The 27,798-nt window shown below is 47.3% G+C and overlaps 3 protein-coding genes across 3 annotated transcripts; 1 reads left to right on the forward strand and 2 right to left on the reverse strand.

The window, feature by feature from the left end:
- Nucleotides 1-859: 859 nt before the first annotated feature.
- LOC146073159 (uncharacterized) lies at nt 860-6,234 on the reverse strand. Its single transcript, XM_083180341.1, has 6 exons — nt 5,936-6,234; nt 5,856-5,874; nt 4,331-4,675; nt 3,071-3,322; nt 2,442-2,657; nt 860-1,264 (listed from the first exon to the last, which is right to left on the reverse strand). The coding sequence occupies exons 1-6, from the start codon at nt 6,232-6,234 to the stop codon at nt 860-862; spliced, it is 1,536 nt and encodes a 511-aa protein (XP_083036467.1).
- A 7,266-nt stretch (nt 6,235-13,500) lies between these two features.
- LOC146073160 (histone H1.01-like) lies at nt 13,501-14,157 on the forward strand. The gene has a single exon (XM_083180342.1). It carries the CDS (start codon nt 13,501-13,503, stop codon nt 14,155-14,157), a length of 657 nt encoding a protein of 218 aa, XP_083036468.1.
- An 854-nt stretch (nt 14,158-15,011) lies between these two features.
- Nucleotides 15,012-20,371, reverse strand: LOC146073161 (uncharacterized). The gene is made up of 6 exons (XM_083180344.1): nt 20,073-20,371; nt 19,993-20,011; nt 18,483-18,827; nt 17,223-17,474; nt 16,594-16,809; nt 15,012-15,416 (listed from the first exon to the last, which is right to left on the reverse strand). Exons 1-6 carry the CDS (start codon nt 20,369-20,371, stop codon nt 15,012-15,014), a joined length of 1,536 nt encoding a protein of 511 aa, XP_083036470.1.
- Between the last annotated feature and the right edge of the window lie 7,427 nt (nt 20,372-27,798).

Raw genomic sequence — 27,798 nt, forward strand, 5'->3', positions numbered from 1 at the left:
ATTTGATGGTTGGCTTCCGATGTCCATCCCTATTGTTCTCCCCCAAAAGGCTCTTTTCAGAGCCACCCACCCTCTCTCGACAGAGCTGTGAGCGCAGGGCGTGGCCTGATGGCAGCGCCCTTCAGTTTGTAATCAATAGGTACACCAGAATGTTCTAGTTTGCCCCTTAAATTCAGTCACTTTACAATTCTACATATGTGCTGGGAAGTGGGATTAATGAGACCGTTACGTATCAGCTCTCTTCAATAAACGCTTCATAGCGCATAGCGTTTTAGTGCGCATTTCAATGAATCGCTGTAAACCGGCGGCATTCACCTGTGGCACCATACCCTCCCAGCCGGTTCTGATGCCCTACATCCTCTGTAAGGGCAAGCTCAATCTGTGGCAGAGCTGTCAGGGAAGGTGTGTGATTCACCACTATAGAACTCGTTAGCGCTGCCTCGTATTTTAACTGCTGCAAACCGTATGAGTGCAAGGGTACATACAGTATATATAGAGCTTAGTAAATCGCAAAGAAGGCGGACTGGAACGTTCTTCAATCTGCATTCCTCGTGACCCTTTAAAACACAATTCTCCGGAAAACGTATATGCCTCTGTGCAGTGGTCGCTAACAGCGTGGTTTGTAACGTAACCTTTTTTCTATATATTGCGGATTACCTAATTACACGATCACCGACACCAAAAAGGAACCACTGCACCCGCCACCCACCTCACTGCTAGGTGATGAATTCATATTAGGACCCGGTAAATAGCCACATTAAACATGGAGGATGTAACAGCGCTCTCGTAGAAAAGATGGGTGGCCCTGAAAAGGGCCTTTGTGCGTGTGTGGGTGACCGCATGAGAGGCACCTGAGAATTTAACCCCCGAACCCATAGAGAGTGCGGCCCTGGCGCTTCAGAGCATAGACCACGTCCATAGCGGTCACAGTCTTCCTCTTGGCGTGCTCGGTGTAGGTGACGGCATCACGAATCACATTCTCCAGGAACACCTTCAGCACACCGCGAGTCTCCTCGTAGATGAGTCCCGAGATACGCTTAACACCCCCTCGTCTAGCTAGACGACGGATTGCAGGCTTGGTGATGCCCTGGATGTTGTCACGGAGAACCTTCCTGTGGCGCTTAGCGCCTCCTTTGCCGAGCCCCTTTCCACCTTTACCTCTTCCAGACATTCTCAAAAAATCTGTGACGATCAGTAAGAATGAGTAAGCTTTCCTGTCAGCGGCTTTTATAAAGTGGAAAGCGGACCTGATGGGTGACTTGGACTTAAAGGCGGAGTCATGGCTCGCCTTGCCATTCGTTCATAAGCACAACCCTTGGATTGTTTTCCTTTTGTTCGCTACAAGAAGATATTGTTTTATGTTTCGATTTATAGTAACTGCTCTCTTGGTATTGTTTTCTTTTTTTTTTCTTGGTTAATACCCAGTGTAAAAAATCAGCTTGATAAGAGAACTAAATCATTCAACTACGTTGTGGTGAATATTTGTGTTGATGAAACGTAATGACCCAACGTTGTTAGTTTTATTTTATTTTTTTCCCTTCATTTTATTATACGTGGAATAGATATAGATACATTGTATATTTTTAATTTGAAAGTGGGGGAATTGGTAATGACAATGGACCCACACAATGAGAGTCGCTCAGATATCGGCGGGAAATTAAAGCCATTACTGTAACGTTTCCCTGGCTCCCGGACTCGGTGCGTATTTCAGCTTTGCGGCGCTCTGAACTGTAATCGCCTTTCAATCAAGTGTGTGCGTGTTACAGTAGGAACCAAGTGTGCCTGAGCAGGAATTACGTGTTCACCCTTAATTAAATGCATCGAAACGGAACCGGAGGTCATAGAAGTAACTGGGTACTGAGCTACGTTGACGTACTGCACACTTCATTCAGAAAAAAAAGACAGCGATCCATTGCCAACGGTGTACATTGGCCACCCTATGGGTCGCATGTATCTTTTGTGTATTTAAGCAGCCAGTGACATCTGCAACGTAATGAACCGGTCCTACATTTGAAACTGGATTCAGATCCCCTAGAAAGAGAAATACAGAATGCAGCTTTGCAAGTGGTAGAGATAAAGGCACTTTTTTGTGTGACCCAGTAGGGTTAACAATAGCTAGAGGGTACGTCACAAGTCAGTTATATCGGTCGGAGCATGGACACAGCAAAAACCATCATAGTTACAGCTCGATTAGAGAGGAGGTGGGTGGCTCTGAAAAGAGCCTTTGTGCTGGTGTGGGGAGGGAGAAGAAGGGGAGATTACTTGGCGCTGGTGTACTTGGTGACGGCCTTGGTGCCCTCGGACACGGCGTGCTTGGCCAGCTCTCCAGGCAGCAGCAGGCGTACGGCGGTCTGGATCTCCCTGGAGGTGATGGTGGAGCGCTTGTTGTAGTGAGCCAGGCGGGAAGCTTCCCCAGCAATGCGCTCAAAGATATCATTAACGAAGGAGTTCATGATGCCCATAGCCTTGGAGGAGATGCCGGTATCAGGGTGCACCTGCTTCAACACCTTGTACACGTAAATGGCATAACTCTCCTTCCTGGTCTTCCTACGCTTCTTCCCATCTTTCTTCTGGGTTTTGGTCACGGCTTTCTTAGAGCCTTTCTTGGGAGCCGGCGCAGACTTGGCTGGATCAGGCATATTGGCAGATAATCGTTTCTGAGTCGTTGCAGAAAAAATCTGTCCTGTGCCGCTCCAGATCGGCTCTATTTATAGGCAGCTTATGCAAACGAGGCGTCCTCGCTGCTGGTAACACTATTGGCTACGAGTGATGTCGGCGAAACCCCGCCCGCCATTTGCAGATTGGTCCAGTTACACAGTAACCAATGCAGATCAGGTTCCTGCACAGACCAATCACACAGCAAGAACTGGACCCTCCTGAGTGTATATTTAAGAGGAGGGCGATATCGAGAGCGCATTGTCTGCACGCAGTACAGTTTCGAATTTGAAGAAACGCGCCCATTGAACATTTTAGCATGTCAGGAAGAGGCAAACAAGGCGGCAAGACCCGGGCAAAGGCCAAGACTCGCTCATCTCGTGCCGGTCTACAGTTCCCGGTTGGTCGCGTTCACCGTCTGCTGAGAAAGGGAAATTATGCGGAGCGTGTGGGAGCCGGTGCTCCCGTCTATCTGGCCGCGGTGCTGGAATATCTGACGGCTGAGATTCTGGAGCTCGCCGGTAACGCTGCCCGCGACAACAAGAAGACCCGCATCATCCCCCGCCACCTGCAGCTGGCTGTGCGCAACGACGAAGAGCTCAACAAGTTGCTGGGTGGAGTGACCATCGCCCAGGGAGGTGTACTGCCCAATATCCAGGCCGTGTTGCTGCCCAAGAAGACCGAGAGCCACAAGCCAGCCAAGAGCAAGTGATGTGACCGTCAGATGTTTTACCCGTTATTGACCCAAAGGCTCTTTTCAGAGCCACCCACCCCGACTGTGAAGTGCTGATTCATCTCTATAAACTGGCTAAATGTCAGTCCTTAGCCCGATTTAGCGGGAAAGGTTGAAGTGGTACCCGGGACCTTTGTACGGGAGGGAGGAAGGGAGGGTGTAAATGCCCCGGCTAACCTGCCCCATGAATCTGTTGGGACAGGAGAGGCTAGCTCTGGAAACAGTCGAAGGGCAGGAGAGCTTGATCCATGTAAGGAAACCTCGTCCCTTCTCTAATCATGTTTATGGTGAAGGCCGGTAGTGATTGACCGTTCCCTGCATCGACGGAGCTTGTGCATCTGCCTATCACAATCAGATGAGATCTGCCCTTCATACTGGCAGGAGCGGGGAACAAAGGAAGGAACCGAGGCGTTAAGAACAAGGTTCCAGGAAGCAAAAATCACTTATTTGTAGCTTATGCTTCAGCCCGTATAGTAACATTTCGTGCCTGGTGAGGAGGACCGGGAAGCCGCACGTGCTTTTACTTCCCTAGAAAATGCCATTTTAAACTTCTCGAAATGCACCTCTTACACACGTGTGATCTACTAGTCTAACCTTTCGTAGCGAAGACTAGGAGTAGTCCCCCTGCGCAAAGCATATGGAGGTGGTTCAGAAGCAGGGTGAAAGCCAGGTAGGAGCGGAACATGCGCTGTGGGTACCAATTTGGAGCCCGGGTGTCTGTCCCCCCGTTAAAGGAATTGACATCATTCCACTCAAACACCAATGTGCTTTACGCTTCAGCTCGTTCAGAAAGATTTGGTGGCTCTGAAAAGAGCCTTTGTGGTGTTGCGTGTATAGGAGTGCCGAATATCTCTATGCCCTCTCCCCTCGGATCCTGCGGGCCAGCTGGATGTCTTTGGGCATGATGGTCACCCTCTTGGCGTGGATAGCGCACAGGTTGGTGTCCTCGAAGAGCCCCACCAGGTAAGCCTCGCTGGCCTCTTGCAGGGCCATGACGGCAGAGCTCTGGAAGCGCAGGTCGGTCTTAAAGTCCTGGGCAATCTCACGCACCAGGCGCTGGAAGGGCAGCTTGCGGATCAGCAGCTCGGTGGATTTCTGGTAGCGGCGGATCTCGCGGAGGGCGACGGTCCCTGGTCGGTAGCGGTGAGGCTTTTTCACGCCGCCGGTAGCTGGGGCGCTTTTCCTGGCGGCTTTAGTGGCCAACTGCTTGCGGGGAGCTTTCCCGCCGGTGGATTTACGCGCTGTCTGCTTGGTCCTGGCCATGATCACAAAAGAAAATGCGTGCAGCTACAGTACCGACTGTATTAGAAACGTCGCCCCCTTGCTATTCTATTTATACACAGTGTTGCACGCTGATTGGACAGTGTGGGCATGCCTCCTCTATCGATTGGTTTAATACAACCGTTTGAAGCATTCAAAAAAACCCCGCCTTTTCTAGCCATGGCCGATTGTTTCAGATCCTGGGATAAAATAATCGGCATACGAAGCCGGTGTATAGAATTCAAGCACATTAGCATAAATGCATCATGTTTACCAGTGTTAGCTGGGATTTGTGACAGCTACTGTAGTCATCCATCCACTTCATATACGTTGCTTTACATTCTGCACGTTAAGAATTTAAAAGGATCCGGGATACGGTGTTTATATGTTTCTGCTCCTACATCTCCTATTCATATAGTTGCATCACGTTTACCATTGTATTTTTAACTTCCAAGTCTGCAGCTATTAAAGATACTGTAGATATGTATAATTTAGAATGACAGGCGCCGCAGAACCTTATAATAATAATAATAATAATAATAATAATAATGTTCTTTATAGAGCGCTCTTATAGAGTCCAACGGGACTCAATCTATAGTTATATCATGTATTTTTTTTTTTTTTTTTTTCACTTTGATCGGGTCTTTAGTATTGTAGTGTCATAATGATCATGCAGTACGTTATAATCATGGAGAGCACAGTGTCAAATCTACGTCCCTGGGGCCAAATGCGAATGAACATGTTCATCTCAGTCCTGAGGCCATGTGATGTGATGGGTCTTTTTTTTAATTCTTTTATTGACTTTCACAAAGTAGTGTAGATCAACTGCCAGGACACCGAGGTTTCAGCGTCTTCAAAGACGGAACTGTATGAAAGCCCGGTTCATTTTTAAGAATTTGTCTCTTGCAGTCTATTTTGTTAAAATAATAACTTGTATTCATTAGATTAAGACAAGTTCTTGTCCACCATATTTTGGAGGCATCTCAGAAACAAAGGATTACAGTCTAGGCTGCAGCACGTATCATTGTTACAGATTTAGAACAATCTTCTCAGCCTGTGCGAGTTGTTACAAATTACATGCATGCAACATGTAACCTAAAGAAATGATACTTCTTTGTAAGTTCATCTTCGTTTACTTCCGCCGACGTATAGTCAGGGGACCGCCACGAGCGGCAGTAATGCTAGCTCAATGTTATATAGCTCTCACGAGGAATAGGTGGGTGGCCCTGAAAAGGACCTTTATGTGGGTGAGAGGATCAGAGGCGCCTCAGCGTTTAGCCCCCGAACCCATAGAGAGTGCGCCCCTGGCGTTTCAGAGCATAGACCACGTCCATAGCGGTCACGGTCTTCCTCTTGGCGTGCTCGGTGTAGGTGACGGCGTCCCTGATCACGTTCTCCAGGAAGACCTTCAGCACCCCGCGGGTCTCCTCGTAGATGAGTCCGGAGATGCGCTTCACGCCTCCTCGTCGGGCAAGGCGGCGGATGGCAGGCTTGGTGATGCCCTGGATGTTATCTCTCAGCACCTTCCTGTGGCGCTTGGCGCCTCCTTTCCCGAGCCCCTTACCACCTTTGCCTCTGCCGGACATTCTAGCTTCGTCTCCTCCGCTCTAAGTGAAACTGGAAACCTTTTGTATGACGACGTACGTTACTGCGGTGCAGTCTTCTTTTTATAATCTTAGGGCGGACCTGGACGAAGACCTTTGGTTTTTGAGGGAGGAGTCCAGCCTCACAACTTGCTCATTGTGAAACCGCTACAATAGGGACAATAGAGCGCTTTCAGGCCGACGACTCCACCTGCTGCAAATATTCTACACAAGGACTCATCCTCTATACTGTGCGTGCACTGATTGCATAGCAAGCGTAAACGTGTCTAATGATGCGTGTGTGCCTATCAGATGGTAACTATATGACATTGGGTCTGTGAGAGTGACAACTCGAGTCGTACTGGAGGTATTATCACACGTAGGGAAGCTGTTGGGAACAGGACCTGCTTCCTCAGCAGCAGGAGGCGGCTGCACACGATGGGAAAGGTCGCATGATTTTCAACAAACGATTATTCCAGCATTACCAATGTGAGTCTCAGTAGAATAAAGCTGTAAAAGTGTTAACAATCCACACAAGCAGATTTATGAGCAGCAGAAACGAGACCTTCTTGTATCGAGCTCCCGTTCTCAGTCACAGACATTCCATACACTGTTATAAGATTTTGCAACATTGTTTGTTCTTTCCTCATTTGTATACATACAGTGCGGTAGAGGAGTCTTTTTGATACAACAAATCTGAACCAAAGAGGGAAATGCAACAAGTGGTCCTCCTCTCTGTGTAACCTTAGTTCTTCAATGAACGCACGATCTCTCCGGGATGATTTCAGGAGCTAATAAAATCCTCTCATTTGAAACTATTAAACCATTAATAAAACACTAAAGAACAGAAGCTGGGGACAATAAACGGCACCACAATACCCGAACACACGGCATAACCCTCAAATGACAATGTGAGTGACGTTGGGCTACATTTACTGAGATGGGAGTTCCACTGAAGATGGGTTGTTGCCAATGGCAACCACCAATCAGATTGTATCTGTTATCGTGCTACGGTCAACAACCCATCTTCAATAGAATCCCCATGTTAGTGAATTGGGAGAAGAGTGGTAAGAACTTAATGATCATCATCAGCAACGACCGGAGACCGATCATCCGTCTTTATTGTTTATTACAAATACACAAACATAAATTAGGACCTTAACAGACAATTTGAGGACGAGAATGGGCTAAAATAAATAAGTGATTGTAATGAATTAATTTACAGATTCTTATATAGCTCACACAGATTCCGCATCGCTTTACAGAGAATATTTGAACATTCACACCAGTCCCTGCCCCAGTGGAGCTTATAATCTATATCCCCTACCACACATATGCACACACACAGACAGACACTCTAGGGTTAATTTTGTTGGGAGCCAATTAGCCTACCAGTATATTTTTGGAACAAACCCGGAGTACCCGGAGGAAACCCACGCAAGTACAGGGAGAATATACAATCAGCGCCTTCTGTCTCCCCAGCCATCCATTCATCCATTGTCAGCCAGCTTCTGCCAGCACTCCTTCTGTCTCTCCAGCCCCTACCCCCCCCCCCCCCAACCCCCTCTTTCTTCCTCTGCCACCCACTCCTTTCCTCATACCTGGCTGTTTCTTCTGTCTCTCCAGCCTTGTGATTTCTCCCTAACCTTAGCCAATTCCCTTCTGGTTCTAAAGCCCTGCGTCGCTTCCCTTTTCCCAACCAGTCCTTTTCCGTCTTCCACGTCTGTTTAATGTCTTGTCTGATTCCCTGATTTTGTGGTGGGCAGACTCGATGATGCCCGCTCCCGATCCTGCCCCTAAGCAGCTGCCTAATGTTAGAGGCCTACATGACGCTACCCTTCTCCTTCTGTTTTGGCTGCTCCTTACATTTCTCCCATCACCCTTCTGTCTCTCCAGCCCTATGGAGTATCTCCAATCCCAGCCAGTCCCCTTCTGTCTGTACAGACCCTCTTTGTTTCTCGTCTCAACCCCTAGCCAGGCCTATTATGCCTTGACAATGAAATTATTCTTCCTCAATGGTTGTTCCTTATCATCCAGTCCTATCAGTAAACCCACCTTCAATCTCACAAGTAATCCACCATTCTATCTCTCCAGCCATAGCCCTTCTGTTTCTCAAGCCCCATAGTGTTTCCACAACCACAGCCAGTTCCCCTTTGTCTCTAGTTTTAAAGAATGAGGCATCTACATTGTAATAAATCAATGAAGGTGTCCATATTCTAATTTTTTATTTTTTATTTTACGACACTATGATGGGAACTTCTGAGATGGAAAAGGAAGGATCCAATGGGATTCTCTTTTTAATGTACTGTATCTACCACAGTAAAGGTCATTGATACAGAGCCGTACAGAGTGCCATGTTAAGATCCGTTGCCCATGTCTCCAGAAGGTAATACCTTAGACACGGCACACAAAAAAAGGGGCAAATCAAACAGTCAAGGTAAATGACGGAAACATTCTTAGTCCTAGGACATGACAGGAAACTGTAAGGAAATGGATTAAGAGGCAAATTTGAGGAAAAGTTGTTTCAGCAAAAAAAAAGTAGCTGACAAGTTGAATAGCCTCCCATGAATTGTGGCAGATGGTAATACAGTTTAATCATGCCTGGAATAGACCAAATTATAATAATAATAATAATAATAATAATTACAATAAAATAAGAATTAGTTTTGAGAATACTGTAAGTATGGAAAAAATGAAGAAGGTCCAAGAATGTCTCACCTGCCATCAAATTCTATGTCTAAGTTCTGGTGACAGAATATCTGATGTAAATGTGGGTGAAAACCTAGGATACAGTTATACTCCGCTTTGCACAAGATCTGCGTCTCTCTTCTGCACGGAACACTAGCTCCCATTCACTATTACAGGACTTTCATCAGGCTGCTCCTATCCTATGGAATGCCCTTCCATGCACAATAAGAACTCCGCTAGCCTCCAAACTTTCAAGTGTTCCCGGAAAACTCACCTCTTCAGGCAAGCCTATCATATTTAAGTTCTACACGCATAACCCTCTGAGGCACTTATGTATTATTTTCTTCCCTTCTGGACTTGTAACTTGGTGGGACTGCTATGCTATTACTGGTGCCTCTTTCCCTCCTATATTCCTATAGATTGTAAACTTGCAGCAGGGCTCTCCTACCTCCAAGTCTGTCTGTTGTTACCCAATTTGTTTTATCACTGTCTACTATTGTAAAGCGCAACGGAATCTGCTGCGCTATATAAGAAACTGTAAATAAATAAATAATACAGTGACTATCAAGCAGTATGGATCAAAATAAAGACAGAAACCGACTCATCGCACACAAAAACAAAGATGTTAGATTTTAGGCAGGCTACTGCAGGAATTGAAGAGGACGTGATCTTCGCCGGACAGTTGTAAGTTTACTTCCTCTGGTTCCCCTATGGATTGCGTCGGACACCGGACCCCCGGACCAGAACCCCAGGACACCAGACCAGCACCCCAGGACACCGGACCCCCAGGACACCGGACCCAGGGACCTACCTTACGGGCTCAAGATAGGTAAGTATCAGTATGTGTGGGCTTTGGATGAAATAAAGTTTTATTTTTCTTGTGTGTGTCAGTGTGTGTTTATTTGACTATTTTTAATACCGTTGAACTACAAGGGCCAGCGTGCCCTTTAATTCTCCGCATGCTTGGACTTTTTTTTTTTACACAGCACAGCCTGCACGGATCTGCCTGATCCGTGCAGAATGGCCATATGAATTCGTATTAGCGGCCATATATATGGCCGCTAATACAAATAAATAGGCCATCGGAGGTTTACAAAGCAGTCGTATCTGACTGCTTTGTATATTACCTTCCGGAACAGGAATTTGCATACGGCTGAAAAAGCCGTATGCATTCATATTCATTCGTATTAAGAATACGAATATGATATATCGTATTCTTAGTAAATCTCCCCCCATAGTAGGGATGCCAATCCCGGGGCATTTTTTCAATCCCGGGATTCGGGATTGAAAAATGCTCAATCCCAGGATTCCCGGGATCCCGGGATTGGCCTCCCTGATACAAAAAAAAACACAGCTGTCCCCATCCCCCCCAAACTGCCCACACCGTAAATCAATTAAAGGCAGAATAATCCCAAACCACTATCTCCCTGCCTGCACTGCACTGTCACTTACATGGAGGTGGTGACAGGCAGTAGCAGGAACATCTCCAGCAAGCGGGTGGCCAGGAAGGACGAGCTGCACAGCGGGCGGCCAGGTAGGACGAGCTGCACAGCGGGCGGCCAGGTAGGACGAGCTGCACAGTGGGCGGCCAGGGAGGACGAGCTGCACAGCGGGCAGCCAGGGAGGACGAGCTGCACAGCGGACGGCCAGGTAGGACGAGCTGCACAGCGGACGGCCAGGTAGGACGAGCTGCACAGCGGGCGGCCAGGGAGGATGAGCTGCTCAGCGGGCAGGTGTGTGGCCAGGCAACCTAGTACAGAACAGTGTGCTATAGCGGTATGACAGCAGCCGGGCTGTGCAGCGTGACGTGATGTCAGGGGTCACGCTGCGCAGCCCGGCCACCGCCATGATGCCGCTACAGCACACTGTTCCTATCAGTAAAATACCGGCAGACAGCAGTGTGGCTATCGGGCACTAATCCCGCATTCCCGGGATTGGAAGGCTCAATCCCGGGATTTAAATCCCGCCTTTTTTAGGCCAAAATCCCGGGATCCCGCCGATCCCGGGATTGGCCTCCCTACCCCATAGAGTGGATGTCTTCTTGAGAGGGACAATGTAAGTCCCCAGAGAACTGTCAAAACTGAAAGTGGATAAATCAATGGGGCCAGATGGGATACATCCAAGGATACTAAAAGAGCTTAAAGTGGAGCTGGTAAAACCAATAACAGAATTAATCAACCAGTCACTAGCTACTGGAGTAATCCCAGAGCACAGGAAAACAGCGAATGTAGTCCCACTGCACAAAAGTGGAAGAAAGGAAGAGGTAAGCAACCATCGACCAGTGAGCCTTACATCAGTAGTAGTGAAATTTATGGAAGCACTCTTAAAATAAAGAGTTGTAGAATATCTCAAAAGCAGCAATTTACAGGATCCGAAACAGCATGGGTTTACTGGGGGAAGATCATGTCCAACACATCTTATTGACTTCTTTGACTGGGTGACTAAAGTAATAGATCAAGGTGGGGCTGTAGATGTAGGTTATCTAGGCTTTAGTAAGGCTTTTGACACTGTCCCACATCGCAGACTGTTAAATAACCTTGAAAGCTTGGGATTGGATTTCAAGATAGTTGAATGGATAAGAGCATGCTTTTAGGACAGAAAACAGAGAGTTGTAGTAAAAGGAGTACAGTCAAAGGAGGGAAAGGTTACAAGTGGGGTACCCCAGGGATCTGTACATGGACCAGTGCTTTTTTATTATCTGTATTGGTGATATTGCACATGGAATTGAGGGTAAAATGTGCCTTTTTGCAGATGACACAAAGGTATGCAACGGGGTAGACACACCAGGAAGGGTAAAACAAATGATTGGTGATCTAGGCAGATTAGAGGAATGGTCAAGAGCAGTGGTAGCCAACCCTAGACCTCGAGAGCTACCAACAGTGCACATTTTCCAGACAACCTAGCTGCTGCACAGCTGCACTCATTAATCACTGACACATTTTAAAAGATACACAGATGGAGCTAATTAGCTCACTTGTGATTCTGTGAGGAGACCTGCAAAACATGCACTGTTGGTAGCTCTCGAGGACTAGGGTTGGCTACCCCAGGTCAAGAGCATGGCAACTATAGTTTAATGTCAAATAAAAAAATGCAAAATCATGCACTTGGGTCTCAAAAATCCAAAGATTAAATATAGTATAAATGGCACTATAATGGAAACTACTGAGGAAGAGAGGGGTCTAGGTGTCACTATTTCAGGGGACTTAAAGGCAGGTAGGCAATGTAACAAAGCAATGAAGAAGGCAAGTCAGATGCTTGGTTGCATAGGGAGAGGTACCAGCGGTAGAAAGAAAGAAGTAATAATCCCACTGTATAGGTCATTGGTACGACCTCATGTAGAGTACTGTGTTCAGTTCTGGAGGCCATATCTCCAGAAGGCTTTATATAAGAAACTGCAAATAAGTATCTGCGCAAATAGAGTACAGGTAATCCACACAACTAAGTTAGGCCTAGATTCCCACGGTGTTTCCTGGCAGGAGTCCCCAAAGCAATTCTAGCGCAATTCTTAATGCGGAGATGAGTGCGGACAGGGATTGCAATGCAAACCGGACTACTATGCCAAGTAGCCCAAGACAAAAACTAAACTAACAAGAGCAGTATTACAGTGTATACTATAAGGCTGGCCCCGTGGTCCTGTCATTGTGGTGTGCTACAATAGCATAACAACCACTTCCAACCGACTCCTAGTATTGGCCCTTGACTGTTTTTTTTGCACCCGTTAGTCTTTTTTGAACTGATTTGAGCTCTGGCTGAATGTAAACTAAAGCTATTTCGCTGGAGGTGTGTTTCATAGCAGTCTGAAAGAAACACAACCTTGTGAATATAGCCATTTACTGACACGTACTGTATAACTAGCATAAACAGAGTGGAGTGATGAACTCCTTGGGTTTCTTTGAGACAATTTAGTGGATGTGGCACCCGCTGTCCTCGGCTATCGACTGTGCTAGTAGGTATACTGATCTCGGAATAGAAACTAGAGTTTATAGAGGCTACCTTGGAATGCAAGCTGCCTGTGTTAGCCAGCTGTGTGTACATGACCTCGCACATCAGCTTAAATGGTTTCAACAGGCTAACTGCTCTGCACCGTGTGTCCCGCAGCTCACCTTCATTATCTCCAGGGCTGCGAGGAGAGAAGAAGCCCGGGTGGGACATATTAATGTCACAGTAAAGGAGAAACGGGTTACATGCCGGGCAGATCCAGCCTGGTGTGGGTGAGTATCAATTCGATTTCCCTGCCCCGGTCCGCAGGTTCTAGGCTAGCAGTGGGCATACAGGGATAGGGGAGACCTTGGAGTACGGGTGTGGTGCAAAGAGGCACCTCGCTGCTCACCTCATGCGCTATTGATGACTGTTTTTTTGCGCTATGGAAACACAAGGTAACAGCTGATTGTCCCTGCAACTCAGACAGGGAAAGGTTTCACACTTCTGCTTATCCCGCCAATGAGAGCACAGGACACTGGACGCCCAGCAGCCAATCACAGCACAGCCTGCCGTGTATATAAGAATCCAGAACGCGATTGTCGTGACTCGTGCGCTAGTAGTACTGCATTTTTATTTGTTGTGCCTTTTGTCTGTGTTAACATGGCAGAGACTGCACCCGCCGCTGTCCCTCCATCAGAGGGCGCATCCAAGAAGAAGAGGCAGCCGAAGAAAGCTGCGGGAGGAGCCAAGAAGAGCGCCAAGTCTTCTGGACCCAGCGTCTCCGAGCTGATCGTAAAAACCGTGGCCGCCTCCAAAGAGCGCAGTGGAGTTTCCCTTGCCGCCCTGAAGAAGGCTCTGGCTGCCGGAGGCTACGATGTGGAGAAGAACAACAGCCGCGTGAAACTGGGTGTAAAAAGTTTGGTGACCAAAGGAACTCTCACTCAGGTAAAAGGCACCGGCGCTTCCGGCTCCTTCAAGCTCAATAAGAAGCAGGCGGAGAGCAATAAGGTTGCCCAGAAGTCTCTGAAGCCCAAGAAACCTGCTGCAAAGAAAGTGGCCAAATCCCCGAAGAAGCCCAAGAAAGCTCCGAGTGCAGCCAAGAGCCCGAAGAAGGTGAAGAAGCCAGCTGCAGCTGCCAAAAGCCCGAAGAAGCCTAAAGCGGTGAAGCCGAAGAAGGCGGCCGCCAAGAGTCCGGCCAAGAAGGCAGCGAAACCCAAAGCCGCCAAGAGTCCGGCCAAGAAGGCGGCGAAGCCTAAAGCCGCAAAAAGCCCAGCCAAGAAGGCAGCAAAGCCCAAGAAAGCCGCGGCAAAGAAGTAATGCCTGAACCGCCGCATCCTCGCTCCCTTGTTCTCCCCCAAAAGGCTCTTTTCAGAGCCACCCACCCTCTCTCGACAGAGCTGTGAGCGCAGGGCGTGGCCTGATGGCAGCGCCCTTCAGTTTGTAATCAATAGGTACACCAGAATGTTCTAGTTTGCCCCTTAAATTCAGTCACTTTACAATTCTACATATGTGCTGGGAAGTGGGATTAATGAGACCGTTACGTATCAGCTCTCTTCAATAAACGCTTCATAGCGCATAGCGTTTTAGTGCGCATTTCAATGAATCGCTGTAAACCGGCGGCATTCACCTGTGGCACCATACCCTCCCAGCCGGTTCTGATGCCCTACATCCTCTGTAAGGGCAAGCTCAATCTGTGGCAGAGCTGTCAGGGAAGGTGTGTGATTCACCACTATAGAACTCGTTAGCGCTGCCTCGTATTTTAACTGCTGCAAACCGTATGAGTGCAAGGGTACATACAGTATATATAGAGCTTAGTAAATCGCAAAGAAGGCGGACTGGAACGTTCTTCAATCTGCATTCCTCGTGACCCTTTAAAACACAATTCTCCGGAAAACGTATATGCCTCTGTGCAGTGGTCGCTAACAGCGTGGTTTGTAACGTAACCTTTTTTCTATATATTGCGGATTACCTAATTACACGATCACCGACACCAAAAAGGAACCACTGCACCCGCCACCCACCTCACTGCTAGGTGATGAATTCATATTAGGACCCGGTAAATAGCCACATTAAACATGGAGGATGTAACAGCGCTCTCGTAGAAAAGATGGGTGGCCCTGAAAAGGGCCTTTGTGCGTGTGTGGGTGACCGCATGAGAGGCACCTGAGAATTTAACCCCCGAACCCATAGAGAGTGCGGCCCTGGCGCTTCAGAGCATAGACCACGTCCATAGCGGTCACAGTCTTCCTCTTGGCGTGCTCGGTGTAGGTGACGGCATCACGAATCACATTCTCCAGGAACACCTTCAGCACACCGCGAGTCTCCTCGTAGATGAGTCCCGAGATACGCTTAACACCCCCTCGTCTAGCTAGACGACGGATTGCAGGCTTGGTGATGCCCTGGATGTTGTCACGGAGAACCTTCCTGTGGCGCTTAGCGCCTCCTTTGCCGAGCCCCTTTCCACCTTTACCTCTTCCAGACATTCTCAAAAAATCTGTGACGATCAGTAAGAATGAGTAAGCTTTCCTGTCAGCGGCTTTTATAAAGTGGAAAGCGGACCTGATGGGTGACTTGGACTTAAAGGCGGAGTCATGGCTCGCCTTGCCATTCGTTCATAAGCACAACCCTTGGATTGTTTTCCTTTTGTTCGCTACAAGAAGATATTGTTTTATGTTTCGATTTATAGTAACTGCTCTCTTGGTATTGTTTTCTTTTTTTTTTCTTGGTTAATACCCAGTGTAAAAAATCAGCTTGATAAGAGAACTAAATCATTCAACTACGTTGTGGTGAATATTTGTGTTGATGAAACGTAATGACCCAACGTTGTTAGTTTTATTTTATTTTTTTCCCTTCATTTTATTATACGTGGAATAGATATAGATACATTGTATATTTTTAATTTGAAAGTGGGGGAATTGGTAATGACAATGGACCCACACAATGAGAGTCGCTCAGATATCGGCGGGAAATTAAAGCCATTACTGTAACGTTTCCCTGGCTCCCGGACTCGGTGCGTATTTCAGCTTTGCGGCGCTCTGAACTGTAATCGCCTTTCAATCAAGTGTGTGCGTGTTACAGTAGGAACCAAGTGTGCCTGAGCAGGAATTACGTGTTCACCCTTAATTAAATGCATCGAAACGGAACCGGAGGTCATAGAAGTAACTGGGTACTGAGCTACGTTGACGTACTGCACACTTCATTCAGAAAAAAAAGACAGCGATCCATTGCCAACGGTGTACATTGGCCACCCTATGGGTCGCATGTATCTTTTGTGTATTTAAGCAGCCAGTGACATCTGCAACGTAATGAACCGGTCCTACATTTGAAACTGGATTCAGATCCCCTAGAAAGAGAAATACAGAATGCAGCTTTGCAAGTGGTAGAGATAAAGGCACTTTTTTGTGTGACCCAGTAGGGTTAACAATAGCTAGAGGGTACGTCACAAGTCAGTTATATCGGTCGGAGCATGGACACAGCAAAAACCATCATAGTTACAGCTCGATTAGAGAGGAGGTGGGTGGCTCTGAAAAGAGCCTTTGTGCTGGTGTGGGGAGGGAGAAGAAGGGGAGATTACTTGGCGCTGGTGTACTTGGTGACGGCCTTGGTGCCCTCGGACACGGCGTGCTTGGCCAGCTCTCCAGGCAGCAGCAGGCGTACGGCGGTCTGGATCTCCCTGGAGGTGATGGTGGAGCGCTTGTTGTAGTGAGCCAGGCGGGAAGCTTCCCCAGCAATGCGCTCAAAGATATCATTAACGAAGGAGTTCATGATGCCCATAGCCTTGGAGGAGATGCCGGTATCAGGGTGCACCTGCTTCAACACCTTGTACACGTAAATGGCATAACTCTCCTTCCTGGTCTTCCTACGCTTCTTCCCATCTTTCTTCTGGGTTTTGGTCACGGCTTTCTTAGAGCCTTTCTTGGGAGCCGGCGCAGACTTGGCTGGATCAGGCATATTGGCAGATAATCGTTTCTGAGTCGTTGCAGAAAAAATCTGTCCTGTGCCGCTCCAGATCGGCTCTATTTATAGGCAGCTTATGCAAACGAGGCGTCCTCGCTGCTGGTAACACTATTGGCTACGAGTGATGTCGGCGAAACCCCGCCCGCCATTTGCAGATTGGTCCAGTTACACAGTAACCAATGCAGATCAGGTTCCTGCACAGACCAATCACACAGCAAGAACTGGACCCTCCTGAGTGTATATTTAAGAGGAGGGCGATATCGAGAGCGCATTGTCTGCACGCAGTACAGTTTCGAATTTGAAGAAACGCGCCCATTGAACATTTTAGCATGTCAGGAAGAGGCAAACAAGGCGGCAAGACCCGGGCAAAGGCCAAGACTCGCTCATCTCGTGCCGGTCTACAGTTCCCGGTTGGTCGCGTTCACCGTCTGCTGAGAAAGGGAAATTATGCGGAGCGTGTGGGAGCCGGTGCTCCCGTCTATCTGGCCGCGGTGCTGGAATATCTGACGGCTGAGATTCTGGAGCTCGCCGGTAACGCTGCCCGCGACAACAAGAAGACCCGCATCATCCCCCGCCACCTGCAGCTGGCTGTGCGCAACGACGAAGAGCTCAACAAGTTGCTGGGTGGAGTGACCATCGCCCAGGGAGGTGTACTGCCCAATATCCAGGCCGTGTTGCTGCCCAAGAAGACCGAGAGCCACAAGCCAGCCAAGAGCAAGTGATGTGACCGTCAGATGTTTTACCCGTTATTGACCCAAAGGCTCTTTTCAGAGCCACCCACCCCGACTGTGAAGTGCTGATTCATCTCTATAAACTGGCTAAATGTCAGTCCTTAGCCCGATTTAGCGGGAAAGGTTGAAGTGGTACCCGGGACCTTTGTACGGGAGGGAGGAAGGGAGGGTGTAAATGCCCCGGCTAACCTGCCCCATGAATCTGTTGGGACAGGAGAGGCTAGCTCTGGAAACAGTCGAAGGGCAGGAGAGCTTGATCCATGTAAGGAAACCTCGTCCCTTCTCTAATCATGTTTATGGTGAAGGCCGGTAGTGATTGACCGTTCCCTGCATCGACGGAGCTTGTGCATCTGCCTATCACAATCAGATGAGATCTGCCCTTCATACTGGCAGGAGCGGGGAACAAAGGAAGGAACCGAGGCGTTAAGAACAAGGTTCCAGGAAGCAAAAATCACTTATTTGTAGCTTATGCTTCAGCCCGTATAGTAACATTTCGTGCCTGGTGAGGAGGACCGGGAAGCCGCACGTGCTTTTACTTCCCTAGAAAATGCCATTTTAAACTTCTCGAAATGCACCTCTTACACACGTGTGATCTACTAGTCTAACCTTTCGTAGCGAAGACTAGGAGTAGTCCCCCTGCGCAAAGCATATGGAGGTGGTTCAGAAGCAGGGTGAAAGCCAGGTAGGAGCGGAACATGCGCTGTGGGTACCAATTTGGAGCCCGGGTGTCTGTCCCCCCGTTAAAGGAATTGACATCATTCCACTCAAACACCAATGTGCTTTACGCTTCAGCTCGTTCAGAAAGATTTGGTGGCTCTGAAAAGAGCCTTTGTGGTGTTGCGTGTATAGGAGTGCCGAATATCTCTATGCCCTCTCCCCTCGGATCCTGCGGGCCAGCTGGATGTCTTTGGGCATGATGGTCACCCTCTTGGCGTGGATAGCGCACAGGTTGGTGTCCTCGAAGAGCCCCACCAGGTAAGCCTCGCTGGCCTCTTGCAGGGCCATGACGGCAGAGCTCTGGAAGCGCAGGTCGGTCTTAAAGTCCTGGGCAATCTCACGCACCAGGCGCTGGAAGGGCAGCTTGCGGATCAGCAGCTCGGTGGATTTCTGGTAGCGGCGGATCTCGCGGAGGGCGACGGTCCCTGGTCGGTAGCGGTGAGGCTTTTTCACGCCGCCGGTAGCTGGGGCGCTTTTCCTGGCGGCTTTAGTGGCCAACTGCTTGCGGGGAGCTTTCCCGCCGGTGGATTTACGCGCTGTCTGCTTGGTCCTGGCCATGATCACAAAAGAAAATGCGTGCAGCTACAGTACCGACTGTATTAGAAACGTCGCCCCCTTGCTATTCTATTTATACACAGTGTTGCACGCTGATTGGACAGTGTGGGCATGCCTCCTCTATCGATTGGTTTAATACAACCGTTTGAAGCATTCAAAAAAACCCCGCCTTTTCTAGCCATGGCCGATTGTTTCAGATCCTGGGATAAAATAATCGGCATACGAAGCCGGTGTATAGAATTCAAGCACATTAGCATAAATGCATCATGTTTACCAGTGTTAGCTGGGATTTGTGACAGCTACTGTAGTCATCCATCCACTTCATATACGTTGCTTTACATTCTGCACGTTAAGAATTTAAAAGGATCCGGGATACGGTGTTTATATGTTTCTGCTCCTACATCTCCTATTCATATAGTTGCATCACGTTTACCATTGTATTTTTAACTTCCAAGTCTGCAGCTATTAAAGATACTGTAGATATGTATAATTTAGAATGACAGGCGCCGCAGAACCTTATAATAATAATAATAATAATGTTCTTTATAGAGCGCTCTTATAGAGTCCAACGGGACTCAATCTATAGTTATATCATGTATTTTTTTTTTTTTTTTCACTTTGATCGGGTCTTTAGTATTGTAGTGTCATAATGATCATGCAGTACGTTATAATCATGGAGAGCACAGTGTCAAATCTACGTCCCTGGGGCCAAATGCGAATGAACATGTTCATCTCAGTCCTGAGGCCATGTGATGTGATGGGTCTTTTTTTTAATTCTTTTATTGACTTTCACAAAGTAGTGTAGATCAACTGCCAGGACACCGAGGTTTCAGCGTCTTCAAAGACGGAACTGTATGAAAGCCCGGTTCATTTTTAAGAATTTGTCTCTTGCAGTCTATTTTGTTAAAATAATAACTTGTATTCATTAGATTAAGACAAGTTCTTGTCCACCATATTTTGGAGGCATCTCAGAAACAAAGGATTACAGTCTAGGCTGCAGCACGTATCATTGTTACAGATTTAGAACAATCTTCTCAGCCTGTGCGAGTTGTTACAAATTACATGCATGCAACATGTAACCTAAAGAAATGATACTTCTTTGTAAGTTCATCTTCGTTTATTTCCGCCGACGTATAGTCAGGGGACCGCCACGAGCGGCAGTAATGCTAGCTCAATGTTATATAGCTCTCACGAGGAATAGGTGGGTGGCCCTGAAAAGGACCTTTATGTGGGTGAGAGGATCAGAGGCGCCTCAGCGTTTAGCCCCCGAACCCATAGAGAGTGCGCCCCTGGCGTTTCAGAGCATAGACCACGTCCATAGCGGTCACGGTCTTCCTCTTGGCGTGCTCGGTGTAGGTGACGGCGTCCCTGATCACGTTCTCCAGGAAGACCTTCAGCACCCCGCGGGTCTCCTCGTAGATGAGTCCGGAGATGCGCTTCACGCCTCCTCGTCGGGCAAGGCGGCGGATGGCAGGCTTGGTGATGCCCTGGATGTTATCTCTCAGCACCTTCCTGTGGCGCTTGGCGCCTCCTTTCCCGAGCCCCTTACCACCTTTGCCTCTGCCGGACATTCTAGCTTCGTCTCCTCCGCTCTAAGTGAAACTGGAAACCTTTTGTATGACGACGTACGTTACTGCGGTGCAGTCTTCTTTTTATAATCTTAGGGCGGACCTGGACGAAGACCTTTGGTTTTTGAGGGAGGAGTCCAGCCTCACAACTTGCTCATTGTGAAACCGCTACAATAGGGACAATAGAGCGCTTTCAGGCCGACGACTCCACCTGCTGCAAATATTCTACACAAGGACTCATCCTCTATACTGTGCGTGCACTGATTGCATAGCAAGCGTAAACGTGTCTAATGATGCGTGTGTGCCTATCAGATGGTAACTATATGACATTGGGTCTGTGAGAGTGACAACTCGAGTCGTACTGGAGGTATTATCACACGTAGGGAAGCTGTTGGGAACAGGACCTGCTTCCTCAGCAGCAGGAGGCGGCTGCACACGATGGGAAAGGTCGCATGATTTTCAACAAACGATTATTCCAGCATTACCAATGTGAGTCTCAGTAGAATAAAGCTGTAAAAGTGTTAACAATCCACACAAGCAGATTTATGAGCAGCAGAAACGAGACCTTCTTGTATCGAGCTCCCGTTCTCAGTCACAGACATTCCATACACTGTTATAAGATTTTGCAACATTGTTTGTTCTTTCCTCATTTGTATACATACAGTGCGGTAGAGGAGTCTTTTTGATACAACAAATCTGAACCAAAGAGGGAAATGCAACAAGTGGTCCTCCTCTCTGTGGCCCTTATTCTGATTGATGCGGACTTTACCGCGTTCTTACGGATCGCGTCTTTACGGCGTCTGCGCATGCGTGGAGAACGCTACGCGCATGTGCCACGCCTTGACTCGGTACCAGTTCGGACAAAGCCCGTCCAAAACTGGTCACCGCAATCAGTCGGGAAATAGGGGCGTATTATGGGCGTCATGCGGAATGACACATGGGCGTAGTTTCAAAGTGGGCAAAACGGGGCGGAAACATGGGCGGACACGGGGGAGTACACTTATGTTGGGGGGCGTACATTCGGAAACCACTCCGAATGCACGCGAGCAAAAAGGGCTGAAATGTGCGGTGTCCACAAGTGTACTATTGCTTTGCGGACACCACTCGTTCATGCGGTAGGCGAACGTACGCCTAATGACTACAACCATTAACACCTGAACCCAATACAATCTACTCCTTTACTCATTACTCACTAATAGGACGCTTGTCAGTGCTTTAATTGAAACCATTGCTGCTTCAAGGAAACCTTAGTAATCCCCCACATATGCTGTACTTGTCCCACACTTAAAAACTGCTAACAATTGACATGACAGAATATTAATACTAGCAATACACATGTGTATTCGACATGTACTCATGAAACCACACATTTTGGGTAAAGTAAACACATTTATTTATATTCATGTCACACTCAATGCCACTGTCATGCAATGACCATAAAATTAAACATCAAAACTATAAACAACATGCCAGGAATGCAGCAAAATAAATAATAATAAAACACAAATATAATAGCACACAGATGGACTCCAGCACCTCCTATGTGCCACTGCACATGTAGCCAGTGGGAAATGAGGAGGCTGCTGGCCCTTCTACAGCAGGGCAAGCTGCACCTGACCATTCTCCAGCAGGGCACCCTACACCTGGCCCTTCTGCAGCAGGCCAACCTGCAGGACCTCAAGGACCAGCTTCTTTAATTTTGATTTTTATATTTTTTAAATTATGTTAATTGTGGCATTAATAAAATTGTTTATGCAAGTTCACAGTTGTTGGTTTTATTTGCACTTTAAATAGTATATGTGTAGATTGTTTATAATCTTTTACACAGGGTGTAATACAAAGCATTGCACTTACATTGCTGTAAGGGTTAATGTGTGCTATGCATGTGTTAGGCATGCTTGTAAGGATATATTGGAATCTAATTGATTCCAATTCCAAATAAGCAGTTTTTTATGAGGATAGGTAATTGAATAAGTGGGTCATGTGATGTCTTGCAGAAGATACTTCATAGTGGGTTGTTTGGCGTAAATCCTCCGCTTACGTGCGGTAGCACCGCTTGGCTCCCGTTCGGATGCGGTATTCCCGAGCATACTCTGTAATACTCTGTAATACCGTGCCGAATCGGAGTGTTTCTCCCGCACACGCATGGTTTGTATGTCGTCCGTAAACACGCCCTGTTCTTAAAGAGTGAGTCCGTCCGAATGCGGAGGACACGTGGGCGTTTCTACGGACGATGGCCGCATGCGGCAAAACACCGTGGCGTGCGGACCGCTCCGTAAGAATGCGGGAATATCCGCACAGATCAGAATAAGGGCCTGTGTAACCTTAGTTCTTCAATGAACGCACGATCTCTCCAGGATGATTTCAGGAGCTAATAAAATCCTCTCATTTGAAACTATTAAACCATTAATAAAACACTAAAGAACAGAAGCTGGGGACAATAAACGGCACCACAATACCCGAACACACGGCATAACCCTCAAATGACAATGTGAGTGACGTTGGGCTACATTTACTGAGATGGGAGTTCCACTGAAGATGGGTTGTTGCCAATGGCAACCACCAATCAGATTGTATCTGTTATCGTGCTACGGTCAACAACCCATCTTCAATAGAATCCCCATGTTAGTGAATTGGGAGAAGAGTGGTAAGAACTTAATGATCATCATCAGCAACGACCGGAGACCGATCATCCGTCTTTATTGTTTATTACAAATACACAAACATAAATTAGGACCTTAACAGACAATTTGAGGACGAGAATGGACTAAAATAAATAAGTGATTGTAATGAATTAATTTACAGTTTCTTATATAGCTCACACAGATTCCGCATCGCTTTACAGAGAATATTTGAACATTCACACCAGTCCCTGCCCCAGTGGAGCTTATAATCTATATCCCCTACCACACATATGCACACACACAGACAGACACTCTAGGGTTAATTTTGTTTGGAGCCAATTAGCCTACCAGTATATTTTTGGAACAAACCCGGAGTACCCGGAGGAAACCCACGCAAGTACAGGGAGAATATACAATCAGCGCCTTCTGTCTCCCCAGCCATCCATTCATCCATTGTCAGCCAGCTTCTGCCAGCACTCCTTCTGTCTCTCCAGCCCCTACCCCCCCCCCCCAACCCCCTCTTTCTTCCTCTGCCACCCACTCCTTTCCTCATACCTGGCTGTTTCTTCTGTCTCTCCAGCCTTGTGATTTCTCCCTAACCTTAGCCAATTCCCTTCTGGTTCTAAAGCCCTGCGTCGCTTCCCTTTTCCCAACCAGTCCTTTTCCGTCTTCCACGTCTGTTTAATGTCTTGTCTGATTCCCTGATTTTGTGGTGGGCAGACTCGATGATGCCCGCTCCCGATCCTGCCCCTAAGCAGCTGCCTAATGTTAGAGGCCTACATGACGCTACCCTTCTCCTTCTGTTTTGGCTGCTCCTTACATTTCTCCCATCACCCTTCTGTCTCTCCAGCCCTATGGAGTATCTCCAATGAAGGTGTCCATATTCTAATTTTTTATTTTTTTATTTTACGACACTATGATGGGAACTTCTGAGATGGAAAAGGAAGGATCCAATGGGATTCTCTTTTTAATGTACTGTATCTACCACAGTAAAGGTCATTGATACAGAGCCGTACAGAGTGCCATGTTAAGATCCGTTGCCCATGTCTCCAGAAGGTAATACCTTAGACACGGCACACAAAAAAAGGGGCAAATCAAACAGTCAAGGTAAATGACGGAAACATTCTTAGTCCTAGGACATGACAGGAAACTGTAAGGAAATGGATTAAGAGGCAAATTTGAGGAAAAGTTGTTTCAGCAAAAAAAAAGTAGCTGACAAGTTGAATAGCCTCCCATGAATTGTGGCAGATGATAATACAGTTTAATCATGCCTGGAATAGACCAAATTATAATAATAATAATAATAATAATTACAATAAAATAAGAATTAGTTTTGAGAATACTGTAAGTATGGAAAAAATGAAGAAGGTCCAAGAATGTCTCACCTGCCATCAAATTCTATGTCTAAGTTCTGGTGACAGAATATCTGATGTAAATGTGGGTGAAAACCTAGGATACAGTTATACTCCGCTTTGCACAAGATCTGCGTCTCTCTTCTGCACGGAACACTAGCTCCCATTCACTATTACAGGACTTTCATCAGGCTGCTCCTATCCTATGGAATGCCCTTCCATGCACAATAAGAACTCCGCTAGCCTCCAAACTTTCAAGTGTTCCCGGAAAACTCACCTCTTCAGGCAAGCCTATCATATTTAAGTTCTACACGCATAACCCTCTGAGGCACTTATGTATTATTTTCTTCCCTTCTGGACTTGTAACTTGGTGGGACTGCTATGCTATTACTGGTGCCTCTTTCCCTCCTATATTCCTATAGATTGTAAACTTGCAGCAGGGCTCTCCTACCTCCAAGTCTGTCTGTTGTTACCCAATTTGTTTTATCACTGTCTACTATTGTAAAGCGCAACGGAATCTGCTGCGCTATATAAGAAACTGTAAATAAATAAATAATACAGTGACTATCAAGCAGTATGGATCAAAATAAAGACAGAAACCGACTCATCGCACACAAAAACAAAGATGTTAGATTTTAGGCAGGCTACTGCAGGAATTGAAGAGGACGTGATCTTCGCCGGACAGTTGTAAGTTTACTTCCTCTGGTTCCCCTATGGATTGCGTCGGACACCGGACCCCCGGACCAGAACCCCAGGACACCAGACCAGCACCCCAGGACACCGGACCCCCAGGACACCGGACCCAGGGACCTACCTTACGGGCTCAAGATAGGTAAGTATCAGTATGTGTGGGCTTTGGATGAAATAAAGTTTTATTTTTCTTGTGTTTGTCAGTGTGTGTTTATTTGACTATTTTTAATACCGTTGAACTACAAGGGCCAGCGTGCCCTTTAATTCTCCGCATGCTTGGACTTTTTTTTTTTACACAGCACAGCCTGCACGGATCTGCCTGATCCGTGCAGAATGGCCATATGAATTCGTATTAGCGGCCATATATATGGCCGCTAATACAAATGAATACGCCATCGGAGGTTTACAAAGCAGTCGTATCTGACTGCTTTGTATATTACCTTCCGGAACAGGAATTTGCATACGGCTGAAAAAGCCGTATGCATTCATATTCATTCGTATTAAGAATACGAATATGATATATCGTATTCTTAGTAAATCTCCCCCCATAGTAGGGATGCCAATCCCGGGGCATTTTTTCAATCCCGGGATTCGGGATTGAAAAATGCTCAATCCCAGGATTCCCGGGATCCCGGGATTGGCCTCCCTGATACAAAAAAAAACACAGCTGTCCCCATCCCCCCCAAACTGCCCACACCGTAAATCAATTAAAGGCAGAATAATCCCAAACCACTATCTCCCTGCCTGCACTGCACTGTCACTTACATGGAGGTGGTGACAGGCAGTAGCAGGAACATCTCCAGCAAGCGGGTGGCCAGGAAGGACGAGCTGCACAGCGGGCGGCCAGGTAGGACGAGCTGCACAGCGGGCGGCCAGGTAGGACGAGCTGCACAGTGGGCGGCCAGGGAGGATGAGCTGCACAGCGGGCAGCCAGGGAGGACGAGCTGCACAGCGGACGGCCAGGTAGGACGAGCTGCACAGCGGACGGCCAGGTAGGACGAGCTGCACAGCGGGCGGCCAGGGAGGATGAGCTGCTCAGCGGGCAGGTGTGTGGCCAGGCAACCTAGTACAGAACAGTGTGCTATAGCGGTATGACAGCAGCCGGGCTGTGCAGCGTGACGTGATGTCAGGGGTCACGCTGCGCAGCCCGGCCACCGCCATGATGCCGCTACAGCACACTGTTCCTATCAGTAAAATACCGGCAGACAGCAGTGTGGCTATCGGGCACTAATCCCGCATTCCCGGGATTGGAAGGCTCAATCCCGGGATTTAAATCCCGCCTTTTTTAGGCCAAAATCCCGGGATCCCGCCGATCCCGGGATTGGCCTCCCTACCCCATAGAGTGGATGTCTTCTTGAGAGGGACAATGTAAGTCCCCAGAGAACTGTCAAAACTGAAAGTGGATAAATCAATGGGGCCAGATGGGATACATCCAAGGATACTAAAAGAGCTTAAAGTGGAGCTGGTAAAACCAATAACAGAATTAATCAACCAGTCACTAGCTACTGGAGTAATCCCAGAGCACAGGAAAACAGCGAATGTAGTCCCACTGCACAAAAGTGGAAGAAAGGAAGAGGTAAGCAACCATCGACCAGTGAGCCTTACATCAGTAGTAGTGAAATTTATGGAAGCACTCTTAAAATAAAGAGTTGTAGAATATCTCAAAAGCAGCAATTTACAGGATCCGAAACAGCATGGGTTTACTGGGGGAAGATCATGTCCAACACATCTTATTTACTTCTTTGACTGGGTGACTAAAGTAATAGATCAAGGTGGGGCTGTAGATGTAGGTTATCTAGGCTTTAGTAAGGCTTTTGACACTGTCCCACATCGCAGACTGTTAAATAACCTTGAAAGCTTGGGATTGGATTCCAAGATAGTTGAATGGATAAGAGCATGCTTTTAGGACAGAAAACAGAGAGTTGTAGTAAAAGGAGTACAGTCAAAGGAGGGAAAGGTTACAAGTGGGGTACCCCAGGGATCTGTACATGGACCAGTGCTTTTTTATTATCTGTATTGGTGATATTGCACATGGAATTGAGGGTAAAATGTGCCTTTTTGCAGATGACACAAAGGTATGCAACGGGGTAGACACACCAGGAAGGGTAAAACAAATGATTGGTGATCTAGGCAGATTAGAGGAATGGTCAAGAGCAGTGGTAGCCAACCCTAGACCTCGAGAGCTACCAACAGTGCACATTTTCCAGACAACCTAGCTGCTGCACAGCTGCACTCATTAATCACTGACACATTTTAAAAGATACACAGATGGAGCTAATTAGCTCACTTGTGATTCTGTGAGGAGACCTGCAAAACATGCACTGTTGGTAGCTCTCGAGGACTAGGGTTGGCTACCCCAGGTCAAGAGCATGGCAACTATAGTTTAATGTCAAATAAAAAAATGCAAAATCATGCACTTGGGTCTCAAAAATCCAAAGATTAAATATAGTATAAATGGCACTATAATGGAAACTACTGAGGAAGAGAGGGGTCTAGGTGTCACTATTTCAGGGGACTTAAAGGCAGGTAGGCAATGTAACAAAGCAATGAAGAAGGCAAGTCAGATGCTTGGTTGCATAGGGAGAGGTACCAGCGGTAGAAAGAAAGAAGTAATAATCCCACTGTATAGGTCATTGGTACGACCTCATGTAGAGTACTGTGTTCAGTTCTGGAGGCCATATCTCCAGAAGGCTTTATATAAGAAACTGCAAATAAGTATCTGCGCAAATAGAGTACAGGTAATCCACACAACTAAGTTAGGCCT

This window comes from Crinia signifera, chromosome 4, assembly GCF_055691185.1.
Source record: "Crinia signifera chromosome 4, ASM5569118v1, whole genome shotgun sequence".
Taxonomy (NCBI): Eukaryota; Metazoa; Chordata; class Amphibia; order Anura; family Myobatrachidae; genus Crinia; species Crinia signifera.

Excerpts from the sequence above, each read along its gene's own strand:
- LOC146073159 (XM_083180341.1), bottom strand. The coding sequence starts at position 6,234 with ATGTCCGGCAGAGGCAAAGGTGGTAAGGGGCTCGGGAAAGGAGGCGCC. Across the intron at positions 2,658-3,070 it reads TTTCCCTTTCTCAGCAGACG|AAACGATTATCTGCCAATAT; the intron begins GTGAACGCGACC and ends GCAACGACTCAG. Across the intron at positions 1,265-2,441 it reads TGGGCATCATGAACTCCTTC|TCCAAGTCACCCATCAGGTC; the intron begins GTTAATGATATC and ends TCCGCCTTTAAG.
- LOC146073160 (XM_083180342.1), top strand. The coding sequence starts at position 13,501 with ATGGCAGAGACTGCACCCGCCGCTGTCCCTCCATCAGAGGGCGCATCC.
- LOC146073161 (XM_083180344.1), bottom strand. The coding sequence starts at position 20,371 with ATGTCCGGCAGAGGCAAAGGTGGTAAGGGGCTCGGGAAAGGAGGCGCC. Across the intron at positions 16,810-17,222 it reads TTTCCCTTTCTCAGCAGACG|AAACGATTATCTGCCAATAT; the intron begins GTGAACGCGACC and ends GCAACGACTCAG. Across the intron at positions 15,417-16,593 it reads TGGGCATCATGAACTCCTTC|TCCAAGTCACCCATCAGGTC; the intron begins GTTAATGATATC and ends TCCGCCTTTAAG.